Genomic DNA, 13,998 nt, shown 5'->3' with positions numbered 1-13,998 from the left:
TACTAGTAGTTATGACTTCTGGCAGTCTGCTATCATCTGGTGCCATGGGTACATCCCATGAAGTTTAGGATCAGATCCGAGTGCCTTTGCAGCATCAGCTGCCGCGAGTACCATCAAAACGGCATTTAGCGCTTGGCCATGATTTCTGCATCATTGGTGAGCAGGTTCTTTCAGCAAAACAATACTGAGGTTTAATGGTGTTCACACAGGTTGGATGAACCTGCCAAAAAGCCAGCTGGAGAAGACCCCGACTGAGGTGTCCGCACTTGCTGACTAGCCAGAGCTGTCCCTTGTGTCCCGGGGCATGGCACAGTGGGGTCAGGCAGGGCTGGGTCCTGGGGCAGAGACCGTCCCGCTGGCTTCACCCAAAAAGGTGACGGTTGTGCAGTTCATCAAAGCATCTTGCTGTCCTTCCTGTTGCTTCTTAGTCAGGTTTGGTGTACTCAGAGGTGTTGTGAAAGCAGGGTGGTGTAACCCTATGAAAATTACCAACTTCTGAAGCTCCTTTTGTGTGAAAAGCTTCCTACCATCAAAAACGTGCCTTCAGCTGGCAGGGCAACAGCCCGGGCTGTGTTCTTGATGTATGTAGATGTTTTACAGGTGGAAAAGACATATTTGAGTGAGAACTTTCAGCTTAACTGAACTTAAGCTTTCTAAGGACTTATGTCTGGTTCAGGCACCAGCATACGGGATGGAGGGAGGGAGGGAGCTGAGCTGTCTCTGCTGCTGCAACTTCCTCATCCAGCTCAAAAAAACCCCACGTGTGGGCGCTCAATTTGAGACTCTTTTTGCATAAATGTATAATACTGAGAAAGTGATTGACTGGCACCGTATTCTACTGAAATACCAGGAAAAAAAGAGAAATATTTTCCTGTCTGTGCTTTGTTTCCTGCATTCTCTCCCAAGCCAACCTTTTATTTGGAACAAAATTCAGCCCCTTAAAATGCTTAAAATGTTAGTGCTCTTTATTCAATAGTGTAGATAATGAAATGTGCCATAAATTGTTTTCTGTAGAACTTGTTAATTTTGATGTTGATCAATGGAATTCTCCTGGGTGAACTTCATTCTGAAAACCAAATAATATTTGGGAACCTTGCCTGTTGAAATGGATTTGAAATCCGAACTATTTGTCACAAAAATAGACTAAAAAGTGTACGCATTGCCTGGGGATGTGTTGGAGGGACTTCTCCCTTCAGCAGGGTTTTTAGGGGAGGGAAGGTGCAGAATTCCTCATGAGAACAAACCAGAGTTGTGGCTTTTTTGGTTTTTTTTTAACCTAGCCCCTGACTGGGATGTTCAGGTCTCCTGTGCCGTAGGTCGGTGCCGTCACTGTCATCCCAGAGTGCGCTGGGATCCCATCTCTGGGCTGGAGCAAAAGGTCCAGCCAGGGTCTCCAATACCTTTCCCATCACCAGTTTCAGCTTTGACAAAGAGCTCTTTATCAGAAAATCCTCAGCTAGAGCTGCCTGGAGTGTTCACTCTTCTGTTGTGGGAATTTTCTGCGCTTACCATGCCTTTCGCGACAACATGCGTAGAAGATAGCTGATGGGGAGGATGTCCACAGGGAGTGAGGCTCTGGTTTTGGTGTGCAGGACAGCATTTCATGTGGTGGAAGTCCATTTACTGCATGGGAGTTGCCTCTGACCTGTGCTAGCACAAGAGAGCTCAGGTGTGTCTCCAAGCTTCACGCCAAACTTCTGTAGCTATAGAGGTGCTGCCGTGTCTAACCTCTGGTGTAATTATTTTATCTCTCTTTCATAAACGAAGATTTATTTTTTTTCCTCTGTTACCTGGAGAGTACACACCAGCAGCATGCTCTGTTTTTGAAAAATTAATCTGTAGCAGATTAATGCTTCTGTCAGGCACTAGCCCCCTTGGATTATGTGGTGCTACAGTTTGCCAGAATAGCATATATATATAATTTTATCTTGGAGAAACTTCAGACAAACTTGAATTGTTTAATTGCAAATTAAATCATAATATGAAACACTTTCCCCTTCAGTTTCTGGCTGTAATGTACTGTCTTTGCCTGCAATAAATCAGCCTGAGCGTGCAGAGCAATTTTGGTCTGGAGGCTGCACAGAAGGAACTTTATTGCTCCTTGGTGGAGAGACTGCATGGAGGGAGCAGGTGTGTCCGTAACCATCGGCAACAAGCACTGGCTTCTTACAGAAAGGGTTTGGGACAGGGCTGGAACCACTGACGAGGCTCAAAGGAAATCCTGGTGTTTCCTTCACACCCCCCCTCTTCTTGTCAACCCTGGAAACTGTAATCATTTAGGGCAAGGAATACAGAAATCTCTATTATTAGTGAAATTAACTTCCTTTTCTGTTGAATTCTGCAGAATTTAGTTTTTCTGATCAGCTGAAATGCTTTTTATTCCTTCAGGGAAAAACTCTATTAGAGTAACCATTTTATGGCACAATTTCATCGATTTAGGTGATTGTATATGTAGATAAATGTATTGTCTTAGTTGCTTACTGCAAGGTAATTTCAGTGGGCAGTTGTTCCAAATAATAAAAAATAAAAAACAAATAATAAGATACCAGGAGGTCCGTGCACTTGTTGCTGAAAGTCGTGATAGAAAATCAGTGTTCCAGTCCCTCTTAACATTTTGGTGAGTGAAGAAAGGGAGTGCCCTTTGACCTGGGTGAATAATGCTGGAATTCACCTCGGTGGTAGGAAATCCCCCGCGGAACAGGAAGGATGGTGAACGCTGCGACCTGAGCACGCGGTGGGCAGCACCCCCCCTGCAAACACCCGTCTGAGTCATTGGGGTTGCTGGAGGATTCGTGGTGCTGGGAACGTGCTGTGGAAATGAAGGGGAGGGTGGCGCGGTTTGATGCTGTTGCCTAGTCCACGTGCGTTCTATTGAGGAGCTTATCTGGAAATCCCTTTTTGTTGCAAATGAGGGATGGGAAGGAACTGTAGTTTTCCAAGGAGAAGCAGTGTGGTGGGCTGTTCGTTTTCAGCTTCTGTTTTTTTTAGTCTTGGGACCATGATCTGATCTGGCAGAAACATGACGACAGCACCGTGTAAGCTCCTGTAGATGTTTCACTGAACTCTGCAGCATCTGCTGTTGTGGCAGGATTCGTGTAAAAGGTTTTTCTTCTGAGGGCAGAAATGAGGATACACTAAGAATGCAAGTTGTCTTGCGATATTTCCGAAACATTCAGATTCCTGTAACCATGTAAAAGTGCACAGTGCTTTGGGATAGAGGCTGCTAAGACCAGTATTAAAAAAAGAGGAGAAAAGGTTTTGATAGAAAACCAAAACCATCAGAAACTGTAAAACACTTTGCACCTCTTGTGCACCTTAATTGCAACACGGTTGTCTTGTGTTTTGTCCTGATCTTGGGGAGTTGTGTGCTCAGGGCTTGTCTTTAGGTTTGTGCAGGACTCCTGCTTCTCTGGCCCCATGGGCTCTCCCGGAGCATCAGGCAGGCGTTGGGAGCTGAAGGGGTCTCACTCGAGCTGAAGAGCTAAATAGGGTGGTCTTGGCATTGGCTCTGGGCAGGTTTCTCCAGTAATACAGAAAGTAGAAACCCCCAAGGCAGGCACTGGTGTGTTGCCTATAGAAGTCCTTGGGCTGAGCATCTCTTGATTGACTCCTTGCTGGGCTGGAGCTGCTGCCGTCTGGCTCTTGATGGAGCACTGATAATGCTGGTTGCTTAAAGAAGAGGTTCAGGACCAAGCAAAATTTGCCTCAAGTTCCATAAGTGTGCATCTTCACCCGACAGTGATAACTAAAACCCAGCTGTAATTAGGCACAACAGTTTAATTCACTTCTAATTTAATCCCCACCCCAGTAAAAAGTCCAGGCATGATACAGATGCAGATTTTTGTGGTGTTTCACAGCTGAAGTTGAGATGCTGAGCTCCACCGTGGGTTCCCTGTGGTCCAGGACAGCTCAGAGAGCACAGCTCCCTCCCCGCTGAGGCTTTGCTGTTTGCAATGAGACGTTGCCGTCCTCCCTCCTGGGTCCAGACCGGCGTTTTGGGGACAGCGTGGCCCAGTTTCCACCTGCAGTGCGAGTCTTGGACACTAGAATGCATACGTCCTAGAGAAACACATTAATATTTTATGGACTAAAAAGGAGAGGAGTGTCAGTGCTGACCTGCAGGTGGCATGCTCAGGATGCTGAATGTGGCTGGGAGATGTCCTTCTTTTTTTTTTTTTTTTGCCTTTTTTCCCCCCCCCCCCAGCCACATTGCAGTGTGCTGCTCTGCTGGGCACCTGCCAACATTCAGGCAGCAGTTACATAAGAACAGATTTTTTTTTTTTTTTTCCTGGAATTTAGGCCCGCTGCTGATGTGTGACCTTCAGTGGTAATTGCCAATAAACGCAGTGGAGATGTTTACAGCCACTGCTGCCAGCCCCTGTGCCGGGAGCTGCCGTGTCTGTGGGGCTGCTGCCGCTTCCCATCACCCATCCCCTTGGATCTGGTTTATTTTTCAGGGTGAGGAGGGGGTGCTCTGCTGCTCCCCTCCACCTGCAAGGCTGAGGCATGGGCCAGCAAACACAGAAGCAACCAAATCCAGAAAAACTCTATAACCACCCGCAGTTTCCCTTGTAATTATTTAGCCTTTTTTAGGATCTGAAGTTAAAAAAAACTGAATTAAGTAAAACCCCCGGGATTTTTTGTTGTTGGGTTTTTTCTATTTTTATTCAGTAATTACGTATCTTTACGCAGCTGATAAAACGGTATCCAGCAAGATACACCTGCAGACCCACTCAGTATAGTTTGGGGTGGTTTTTTTTACCTCTTCATTTTTGGTCTTGAGGTTTCAAGTAGGTGAAAACAGAACTGAAAATCCTGGTTCAAAAGAGTTGGCTAAATTAACCTTTCAGTGCTCTTTATCAGTGATAAACTAAAACTATGATGGCTGAGTAAGGTGCGAATTATGTACTATTTTATGCATCTTCTGATTGGAGTTGGAAAATGTATTAACCTCTTAAGTGCTGGAAAGATGCACTTACCAATTATTTTCCTTGTAGAGAGCTTAACTCCACAGTCATTTCTCTCGTGTATTTTGCACTTAGACAGTGCTTCACTTGTTATGTCTCAAGCAGAGGAAATGCAGGATCTCATAAATTTTTGTGGGCTGCCTTATATTTTTTTTTCCTTCAGAACTCCTGCAATCTTTGGACTGTTTTTATTGCACAAACTGGAATTGGTGAGCTCTTTGGAAAAGGAGGCTGGAACATTTCTTATAGTTATTTGGAACAACAACAAAAAAAATACCATCTTACTAGTTAATTAAAACTGCTAATGTAAAAAGTGTAGTGAAGATAGTTTTATTATATTCAGTTATTGTAAAAGACCTGCAAGATTGAGGATTTAAAGAGAAGCAAGGGATTGCACTCCCTTTGAAGGTCAGTGGCATATCAGAGACTGAGGTGTCCCCCTCCAGGAAAGCCCCAGCCCAAGTAAAACATGCTTTTTCAACTGAAAACTCTGGAAAATGAGAGGAGGCATTCCTCTAGGGAGATCTCGGTGACCTTTCAGTGCAAGTACAGCCAGCCCTTATGCCAAATTTCCCACCTCATCGTCTGGTAGTGCACAAAGTATCTGCAAATTCACTGAGATAAGGTGGGGATGGGGACACACACATTTAGCCATGTCCCCAGTCTGGGTGTGCAAGGCCAAGGGGTGTAAGCGTCTGGTTGCTTCATGGGGGGGGGGGGGGGGGATGACTGCCTCTGCCCCCCTTAAATCCCGCGTGTTTTCTGTGCGGGCTGGGAGAGCTGCTGTGCCAGGACAAAGTGCTGCTCCCCATCTCCTGCTGCCTCTTCGTCTCTGCAGGTGTGAGAGCCTTCATCTCTAAAAATACACTGCTTGGCAAGTTTCATGCAGGTCTGTTGCAACGGTAAACTGAAACGTGGGAAGTCTGGCAAACTAGTTCAGTGTTCTTGGTTCCCAGTTATTCCCCTCTGCCCTGAAACTTACCCATAGCAAGTCAAATGTGTGTTTGACAAACACCTACATATCATCTGCAGAGGCTAGAAATTTCCTATCCAAATTTTTTCTCGGTTCTACAAGGTAACAGTATTGGCCTTACAAAGGAGAGCTGGCAAGCAGGTAAAACGTGGAGTTTTCTGATATTATTGAAGAGTTATGAAGGACAGCAATGTAATTTGTGTTCTAGCCCGTTGTCATGAATCAGACCAGGTGGTGCTTTTGCTGTGTGTCTTTCAGGTAAGAACTACGCTGAATGTCTTTCAAAGAGAAAAGCAGCAAAATTCAGAAAAGGGAGGAAAACGTGGAAAGGGAGTTTGAGGACTCTGTCTAAACAGCCAGTCCCAGTGGAACTGCAGATGGTAATGCAACAGCCGAGGCAGAGGGCAGTGGTTTCAGAATAATGTATATCTGAGGTCTTCACTTTAGTTCTTTGCATCTGGATATACAACCTAGCTCTTAAAAGCTTAGTGTGATATTTGGCTGACTGACTCTGTAGTTGTGTTTTCCCCCTTTTCATTTCTTCTTCTATGCCACATCTCTCCCCCTGCCACCCCAGTAATTAGATGCCATATGCATGGAGTTGGGTTGGTTCCTGAATGCACAGATATCAGGACCAGAAGGGACTGCTCAGTAATTTAACCCGGAGTTGGGTTGGTTCCTGAATGCACAGATTTCAGGACCAGAAGGGACTGCTCGGTAATTTAACCTGACTTCCTGCACAGTGCAGGGCATCTCGTTTCTGACCATTGCTTCTCTACTGAGCCAAATCAATTTAGTTTGATTAGGCTTCTTCAGAATGCTCAGTGTTGATCTGAAAGACCTCCCAGGACAGGTGTCGGTTTACCACTGCCTTGCACCAGCTAGTCACCTTCCTATCTGATTTAGAGGAATCTTTGGAAAAAGACCTAAGGAGATGTGTGGTACTTTGGAAAATGGCATCAGCCTGCGGGAGTTCAGTAGTCTTGAGGTTTGTCACCTCTCAATCCCTTGAACTCAGAGACGGCCTGAAGCAGAGGAGGTTTGTCCTTGTAACTGTGCTGGTTTGTCCCTTATTTTGTCAAAATTCTGAAGTTCTGTGAGGTTGAAGAGAAAACGATCAGGTTTTTGAAAATGCTCGTATGTGTGTGTGCTCACACTAACATGCTGGGTTTTCTGATAAGATTATTTCCCACCCATTTATCATTATAATATGAGATGTTTTCTGTTTTGCTGAAGCCACTATCTGCAGGAGACCTAGTCTGTGTGGACGCAATTCTCCACTTGCCTTTTAAATGCATTTCAAGCCTTTTCAGTGCTTAAGAGCTCTGCATGTTTACTACATAGTTGAGTTTAAAAAGGGGAAAAAAAAAAAAAAGGAAAAGCAATTCTGTGGCTTTAAACCTGAACAAAAATCTTTCTGCATTTCCTCAAACTATTTCCACTTTTTTTTATCCGCAGTGCTAGGTGTTTGAATTTTCTGTGAAAGACAGAATTAGACAAGTTTCATCTTGATTGTTACTTTGAAAGCAATGGGAATAAAACTTTCTTCCCTTCCTCAAAACCATGCAGGGAAAGGACTGAAACCTCTTCCATATCTCGTAAGTTGAGAAGTAATGAGTTCACACTTGAGCTGTCACTTGCTTTGGTGGTTTTTGAGTTGGATGCATCCACTGTTGAGTCAGATAAAGACCATTCTGGGAAACACACGTAGTCCATGTTGGGGAAATGGATGCTAGAAGCATTACAGTCACCAACAGGTCAAAGAAATTGTAGTTCTCTTGTTATGGCTGATGATGAGTGGTTTACTTGCCAGCCTTACGGGAATGGAAACTTCAAAGGAAGAGGGGTTTTTGCACAGCAAGTTGAAAGCAACTTTTGCTACTGGTAGCAAAAAGTAAAGACCTTGTACTCTTCTCTGACCTTGCCACCCACTACATTCCAGTTTAAAAGCTGGCCACTGTGTCCGTGGCACTCACGTGGCTGCTGGTAGTCACGTGTGTCTATTCCACAGACTTGCCCCTACCCCCCAAACTATCACTTTCCTTCTAGGTGGAGAGCTGAAGTATACAGAGGCACAGGAAATCTAGCAAAATTACTCCTTCAGTCTAATCTCCCACCCAATTAAATTCTTCTTGTAAAGCACAAGCTGATACTTTGCTGTTGCAGCACACAGGATAGCGCAAAGTGTAGCACAGTAACTACAGCTCAATAATTCTTCTGTTTTAACCCATTTTGACTCAAAGAATAACAGTTTCAATACTGGGAGTTGATATTCTTACTGGAAGATTGCTGAAGGCCGTGCTTATTTGGAACCATCCATCCAAGCATTGCCGAGGGCAGTAGCTTTTTGCTTGCAGATGAGTTTGTGGGGCTGGTTCTGACATGCTGATCTATTTATACACGCTGTCTGTGCTGCAGTGGGAAGGCACAGGAATTTGCTAGCTAGAATATGTACTTCTTCCTTCTCCCATTAGGTTGGAAAGATCAGACTAATTTCATGCTGGTTCTTCATCTGTGCTGGTTTTCAGCCCCAAAATGTACACATAAGGTTGATTAAAATGGGATCATGGTCTAAGCCCAGGAATAAGGACGCTTTCGTTTGGAATCCAAAGTCCAGTACGTTATCTTGTGGCAGTCATGCCAGCTTCAGCCTCCTCTTCCCTGGAAGGAAAGTACCTGATTTCCCTCACAGGGGAATGTGCGTAGTTTCCTTGCTGCTGTTGACTTTTTAAGAAAGGAGGAATTTTTTGCTTTGCTCTGAAGCAAGTTGTGCAGACAGTGTCTGCGATCAGAACAATGTGCCCAGACTCCCTAATGACCCGATACGACATTTCCAGCATCCAGCCTACAAGCAGTAAGGGTTTACAAAGCAGGCTGTGCAGGAACTGTGCGTTCCTCTGCATAAACGAGGTTCTTCCTGACAAATTTTCATCTTCTGGCTTAAATAACTCTCTGCTTCAATTTGACCAAAAGAGAAATGTTTTGCATGCTTGTGAAGTTTCCAAGAGTGGTGACAATGCAAGGAAACTGTGTACCAAAAAGGCTGTGTGAATTAGTCAGGAGGAAAACTCCATTAGGAGAAGACCGGAGAACAGTTCTTCCTGGCCAAGGAGCCCCTGCCCACAGAGCGCTGCAGGGGAACCGCTCGCTCCGCTGGCTCCATCCTGGGAAGCACAGTCTCTCCAGATTTAGAATTCTGGATCTCGTGCCTTCCTCTCCCTTTGCTGTGCATTTCCTAGGCTGTGGCGGATATCAGGTTAAAATACCACGGTGGCTCTCCCAGCCTGTGCTTGATCTGTCTGTCTAGTTTCTCTGCCCTCCAGGCAGACTCGGACAAGGAGTGCCTGCTGTAATTTGGTATTGCTGTATCACCCTTGTCTTGTTTTAGTGTCTGCTCCTGAGAAGTTAAATGAATTTACCCGCGATTAAGTTGGCAATTTCATTTGAATGTTTAGCTGTCTGTTGTATGTGTAAGCTCTACTAGATAAAAGTTGCTCGTCTTCATCTGTTTCAATGTGATGATAAGCATTTTAAATTTGAAAAGCTGTCACTGTTAAGCTTCTTATTCCGTTGCTCATGTTTGGTACTGCATCACGTATCTTTTATCTCAGGAAAAGTGTGTTTATAGATGAGAATCCACTGAAAGCATTTTTTTTTTAAACTAACATCGTCAGGCCTTGCTGTAACATGCAGCCCTGGCTCCCTCCTCCTCCTCCTTGCAGGGGATGGGTGTGCTGCCTTCGCCCTCTGCTCATCGCAGACCCCAGGTCCCAGCAGGCTGCCCGAGAGCGCATCCCTGCGCGGCAGCCCCCTGTGCACCTGCAACCAAAGCTTTCTGCTTGTGCCTCTGTGTTCATGCAAAGCAGTTTGGGATGTTCAAAGGATAACTGCTAAATTTTCAAAATGTAGCCCTTTTAGGAGCCCGGTGGGTGTGTGGGAGGGTGTAAACAGTAATTACGGCTGAAATTCATTTGTGATGATTCAGCAAACACAAGTGCTTTGCTAGCTCCTTTCCCCTAAGTGTTGACCACTAGATTTCTGTTGGGATGAAAGATTCTTGAAGAATGACTAATTTTTTTGCATTTTACTTTCAACTAGCTGCCGCAGCCTCCAGAAACGGAAAGCCCTGTAGAGGTGTGTCACTCACCTATATTTGTACAACAGGCAAATATTGGTGTTTTGAAGTAGTTCTGGTGGAGTGTCTTGTCAGTAAAAAAACCAAACCTGTGAAATGTGTGTTCCTGCGTGGCGGTAGACCAGTCCCAAGTCTTTGTTCCTTTCAGCCATTTCCCCTATGCCTTTAAGGGAGGCACTGTGGAAAATGTCCCCCCGAATCACCCTGCATTAGCAAAATGATTGACTCCTACTACAGAATTTGGGTTTCCCTTTGTCTCACATATTTTAAAACTTTGATGAGGAAAGGGAGTGTCAGAAGTTGTTAGAGGAAGCTTCATAACCCCAGAGCAGCTGGGTGTCCCATTTAAAGTGCCACAGTGACACAGCGAATGGGCATTTCACATCTTCAAGGGTGCTGACCCCATAGTGAATTGGATATTTGGGCACGCTTCCTTTACGAGATACCCTGGCCTCAGTTTGCATAAGACAGATTATTTGCTAAAATGAAGACAAAAGAATTAAGGAATTCTTGAATTCTTTTGAAATTAATGGGACATCCAGAGATGGCATCAGTAGATTGTACAGCTGGGTGCTGTATCAGTGCAAATCTAAGAGAAACAACATGGAAATCTAAATCTAGGACAGTGTCGATTCTCTGAGCTATATAAATATGAAGATTGTAAACATGTTTTGAAATCATGAAGAAAAAAATGTTTGAGGTGGTTTAGACCTTTGTATCTGTAATTTTTGTGGAACAGTGTTTAAATGTAAACCAAAACTCTGAATGGTCATAGAATGACTTTGAGATGTTTGGGAGATGGCTCCTGGTTTAAGATGGGTCTCTGGATCGAGCGGTTGTTCCTACGCATTTCCGTAACGCTGTAAAGCAGCACAAACTCAACATGCTTCAGGTTTAAAAAGTGGAAATTCCATTCCTGAAAATTAAGATCTGAAATAAAAGAGAGATTTGATTTGGAAACACGTACGTGCCAAGGGACTTTGTTCCATGAAACCCCACTGAAGTCCATGGCATTGGAATGGAGACCCCATAGCTTTTGTCAGAGGCCCTCCGCAGTCTCAAAAGACCTTAATTGACCACAGTCAGAGATGTCAAAGTACCTACACTTCCTCCAGAAGTGTGTGCATAGTGGGAAGGGGTGTTCGTGTGTGTGTGTATATGTGTGCATGGGCATGCATGGTTTGAGTTCTTAAAAACTTCTCTGTGTTACTGGTAACTAAAATTAGACAGATACTGTGTTTTCTTTAAACCCATGAGAATGTGTCGGCATACGTGCATGCCGCGGTGGCCTGCTGGAGGGTGGCCGAGCAGCCAAAGTACTGCCAGAGCTAAGGGAGGGCAGATGTTCTGTTTCAGTAGCTTGTCGGTCAATCTTCCTCATCTCCCCCCTTGCTTTCAGCTGTGACTTCCCTTAATATTTTCTCTGAGTGCAAAGATGCTAGTGTCTTTTTAGTGTTGTTCTGCTTTAAAATGAAATTTCTGCACGCGCAGCAGGAGCTTGATCAAAGTCTACCGCAGAGGCAACTGGAGGATCATAGAAGGGTATGTACAGCAGTCAAGCACGCTCAGAACTAATCTCTACCTTTTCCTTTTAAACAGTGAACCGTAAGTCATGTAAGAAACTTCTGTGGTTAACTGCTTGCTGTCCGTCTCTTGGAAAGTCTAAAACGATCAGCCACAATTACAAAACGGGGTGCTGGAGCACCTTCTCTTGTATTAAATGGAAGGAGCAAGTGCTTGGGTGCTCTGAGTTAAACTTGTCTGTTCACACTCTCAAAGCTCTGCCCTTTGGTGATCATCACACAATTGCCAAGTGAGATTAATCAGCATTTGTGGCATTTCCCTGCTCTGGCCACACCTCCCCATTCGTAAACAGCCAAGCTGCAAAATCAGCGTCGATAATACACTTCTCAATTTCTTCTGCTCTTGTAGCTGGGAACAGAATAGCAGGAACTTGTAACTGCTTCACTCTTAAATGTTATTAAAGTTTCTCTGTTTTAAAGATTATAACAGGTTTTTGCTATCACTTAAACTGAGTTGTGTATTGCATCTGCTTTATTGATACAGGTACAGTTATATTTGTATGTGGTTATTGTTACTTTTCCTTGGTGGTGAATGCAGATGAAACTGAATGCTGTTGGGATTTTTTCCTAGGTAGCATATTTGATTTTTCTTATTACCGCCAAACATCTGAGATTTGTTTGCATACTGTATGCATCAAAGTGGTGTACAACAGTAACATGATGGTTAAAGAACTGTTCTGAAGCCAAGGATTGCAGCTGAATTAATTATAACATTTCTTAAATGCCACTTATTTTTCCTCCCCTCTGCTTTGATCACGTACTCACATACTTGTTAGCTAACACAGTGGATTTAAATATTTTTGTAGGAAACCAAGTTTTTCTTCCCAGTTAGAATTTGAAATGCTAGCAAATGCGGATTGCCAAACCCTCCAAAATCATGGATCAGCACGCTTTCAGAGTAGAAACAACAAATGCTCAATACGGGCTCCCACTTGTATTTTCTGGTTCCTTGTCCTGTTTTGGATACATTGCTGCTGTAGACAACAGAGGTGTGGCAGGTCTGTCCTCAGAGCTGGAGCCCCCAGGGAGGTTTCCCCACTCACCCCAACTGTTTTGACCATGGAGTAGAAGTTGTGTTCTGCTCCATAGTGGAGCAGAAAGTCTAGAGACAACCCCAGGGGCTATAGTTACACTTCTGATTTCAGGAGGAGGTGGAGTTTACTGAGCAGCAGTTCCAGTGGTTTGATGTGTGTTATCTTTGTAGTAAGCAGTAAAAATTACTGGTTTTAAATGCTAGTTGGTATGATGACAAACAGTTTAACTGAAAAGGGAAACGGTAATGTGATAACTCCATTGTAACTTGATTTTTGGTTTAGAGCTTATATGGGTATCAAGTTGCCTTTCTAATCAGTACACATGTTGAAGGAAGATGTAGTTAAGGATTTTTTTTTGGTCTGGCTTGGCCTTGTTCTGTCATGTAGCCTTCCTTACCTGCCAGACTGAGTGCAGAAAGATGGTTAAAGCGCTACATCATGTACTAAACACACTCATGTTGCTGTCAGTCAAAGTAGCTCCTCTGGGATAAGATTTTGCTTGAGCTTTTGATTTTAGTCTCTTGCCTCTCCTACATGTTAACTATTTGGCTCAAGCGGTGATAGGAAGCGTATGCCCCTTGGAAAAGTGCTCATCTTCTGTTGTTGATTCCACAGGAACTTGTCTTTTTCTCTTTTTTGGGGGGGACTTTTGGAAGCAGCTGATTGGAAAGCTCTCTTCGTGTTTATTCTGCATTTTGTCTCCCTGCTGCTTCCACTGTCCCCGTCTGATTCCATAAAACGCAGCTCCTGTGCTGCAGCTCTCCCGCTAATAATCTAGAGGAGCAATTCTTAATCTGACAAATAACAGTGCTGGGAGCAGGCGGGGGGAGCCCTGACATTAGCACGAGCCTCGTGGGGAGGGCAGCGATCCCTCAGCAGCTGCAGGCAGGTGTTGAGCTTCTCCATTTGGAAGTGATGTCTGAAATTTGGCAGAGGACTCTTAATTTCCAGACAGGTTTTTGCCTTCCCAGTGCATTGGGGTATGAGGATTTCTGTAAGCCACCTTTTGTGGGTGCCAGCTTTATGTCTGGCTGCAGCAGTGCTGGAGTTTTGTATGAGCCAATTAGTGCACATTGACGTTGTTCTGTTTACTTATTTCTGTTTTAAAGGTCTCTTGTGAAAGGTTAAAAAGTAATGCTTCCCTTGCATGACAGCTAATATTAAACCTTGTAGTTAATGACACTTTGAATCTATAGTCAGACAACTGACTTAATTTTAAATGCAACTGAAAGTCAGCGTCAAGCACTTGTTTTGTGAATGGAGATCAAGATACTTTAGTTCATCCTGACATTTTTAATAGGAAATT

General features: G+C 44.2%; 1 protein-coding gene across 1 annotated transcript in view; it reads left to right on the top strand.

Annotated features, from left to right (window-relative positions):
• Window positions 1-13,998, top strand: part of ITPR1 (inositol 1,4,5-trisphosphate receptor, type 1) — a gene marked incomplete at its 3' end in the record, with an annotated part of 143,837 nt that overhangs the window by 82,994 nt on the left and 46,845 nt on the right. Inside the window, exons 39-40 of the mRNA XM_010087777.1 lie at window positions 10,039-10,074; window positions 11,567-11,617. Of these exons, the coding sequence (XP_010086079.1) occupies window positions 10,039-10,074; window positions 11,567-11,617 (87 nt within the window). The remainder of the gene's footprint in view (window positions 1-10,038; window positions 10,075-11,566; window positions 11,618-13,998) is intronic.

The sequence above is a fragment of the Pterocles gutturalis genome, unplaced genomic scaffold (assembly GCF_000699245.1).
Source record: "Pterocles gutturalis isolate BGI_N339 unplaced genomic scaffold, ASM69924v1 scaffold26351, whole genome shotgun sequence".
NCBI lineage: Eukaryota > Metazoa > Chordata > Aves > Pterocliformes > Pteroclidae > Pterocles > Pterocles gutturalis.
This window is presented reverse-complemented; position numbering and strand designations above follow the sequence as displayed.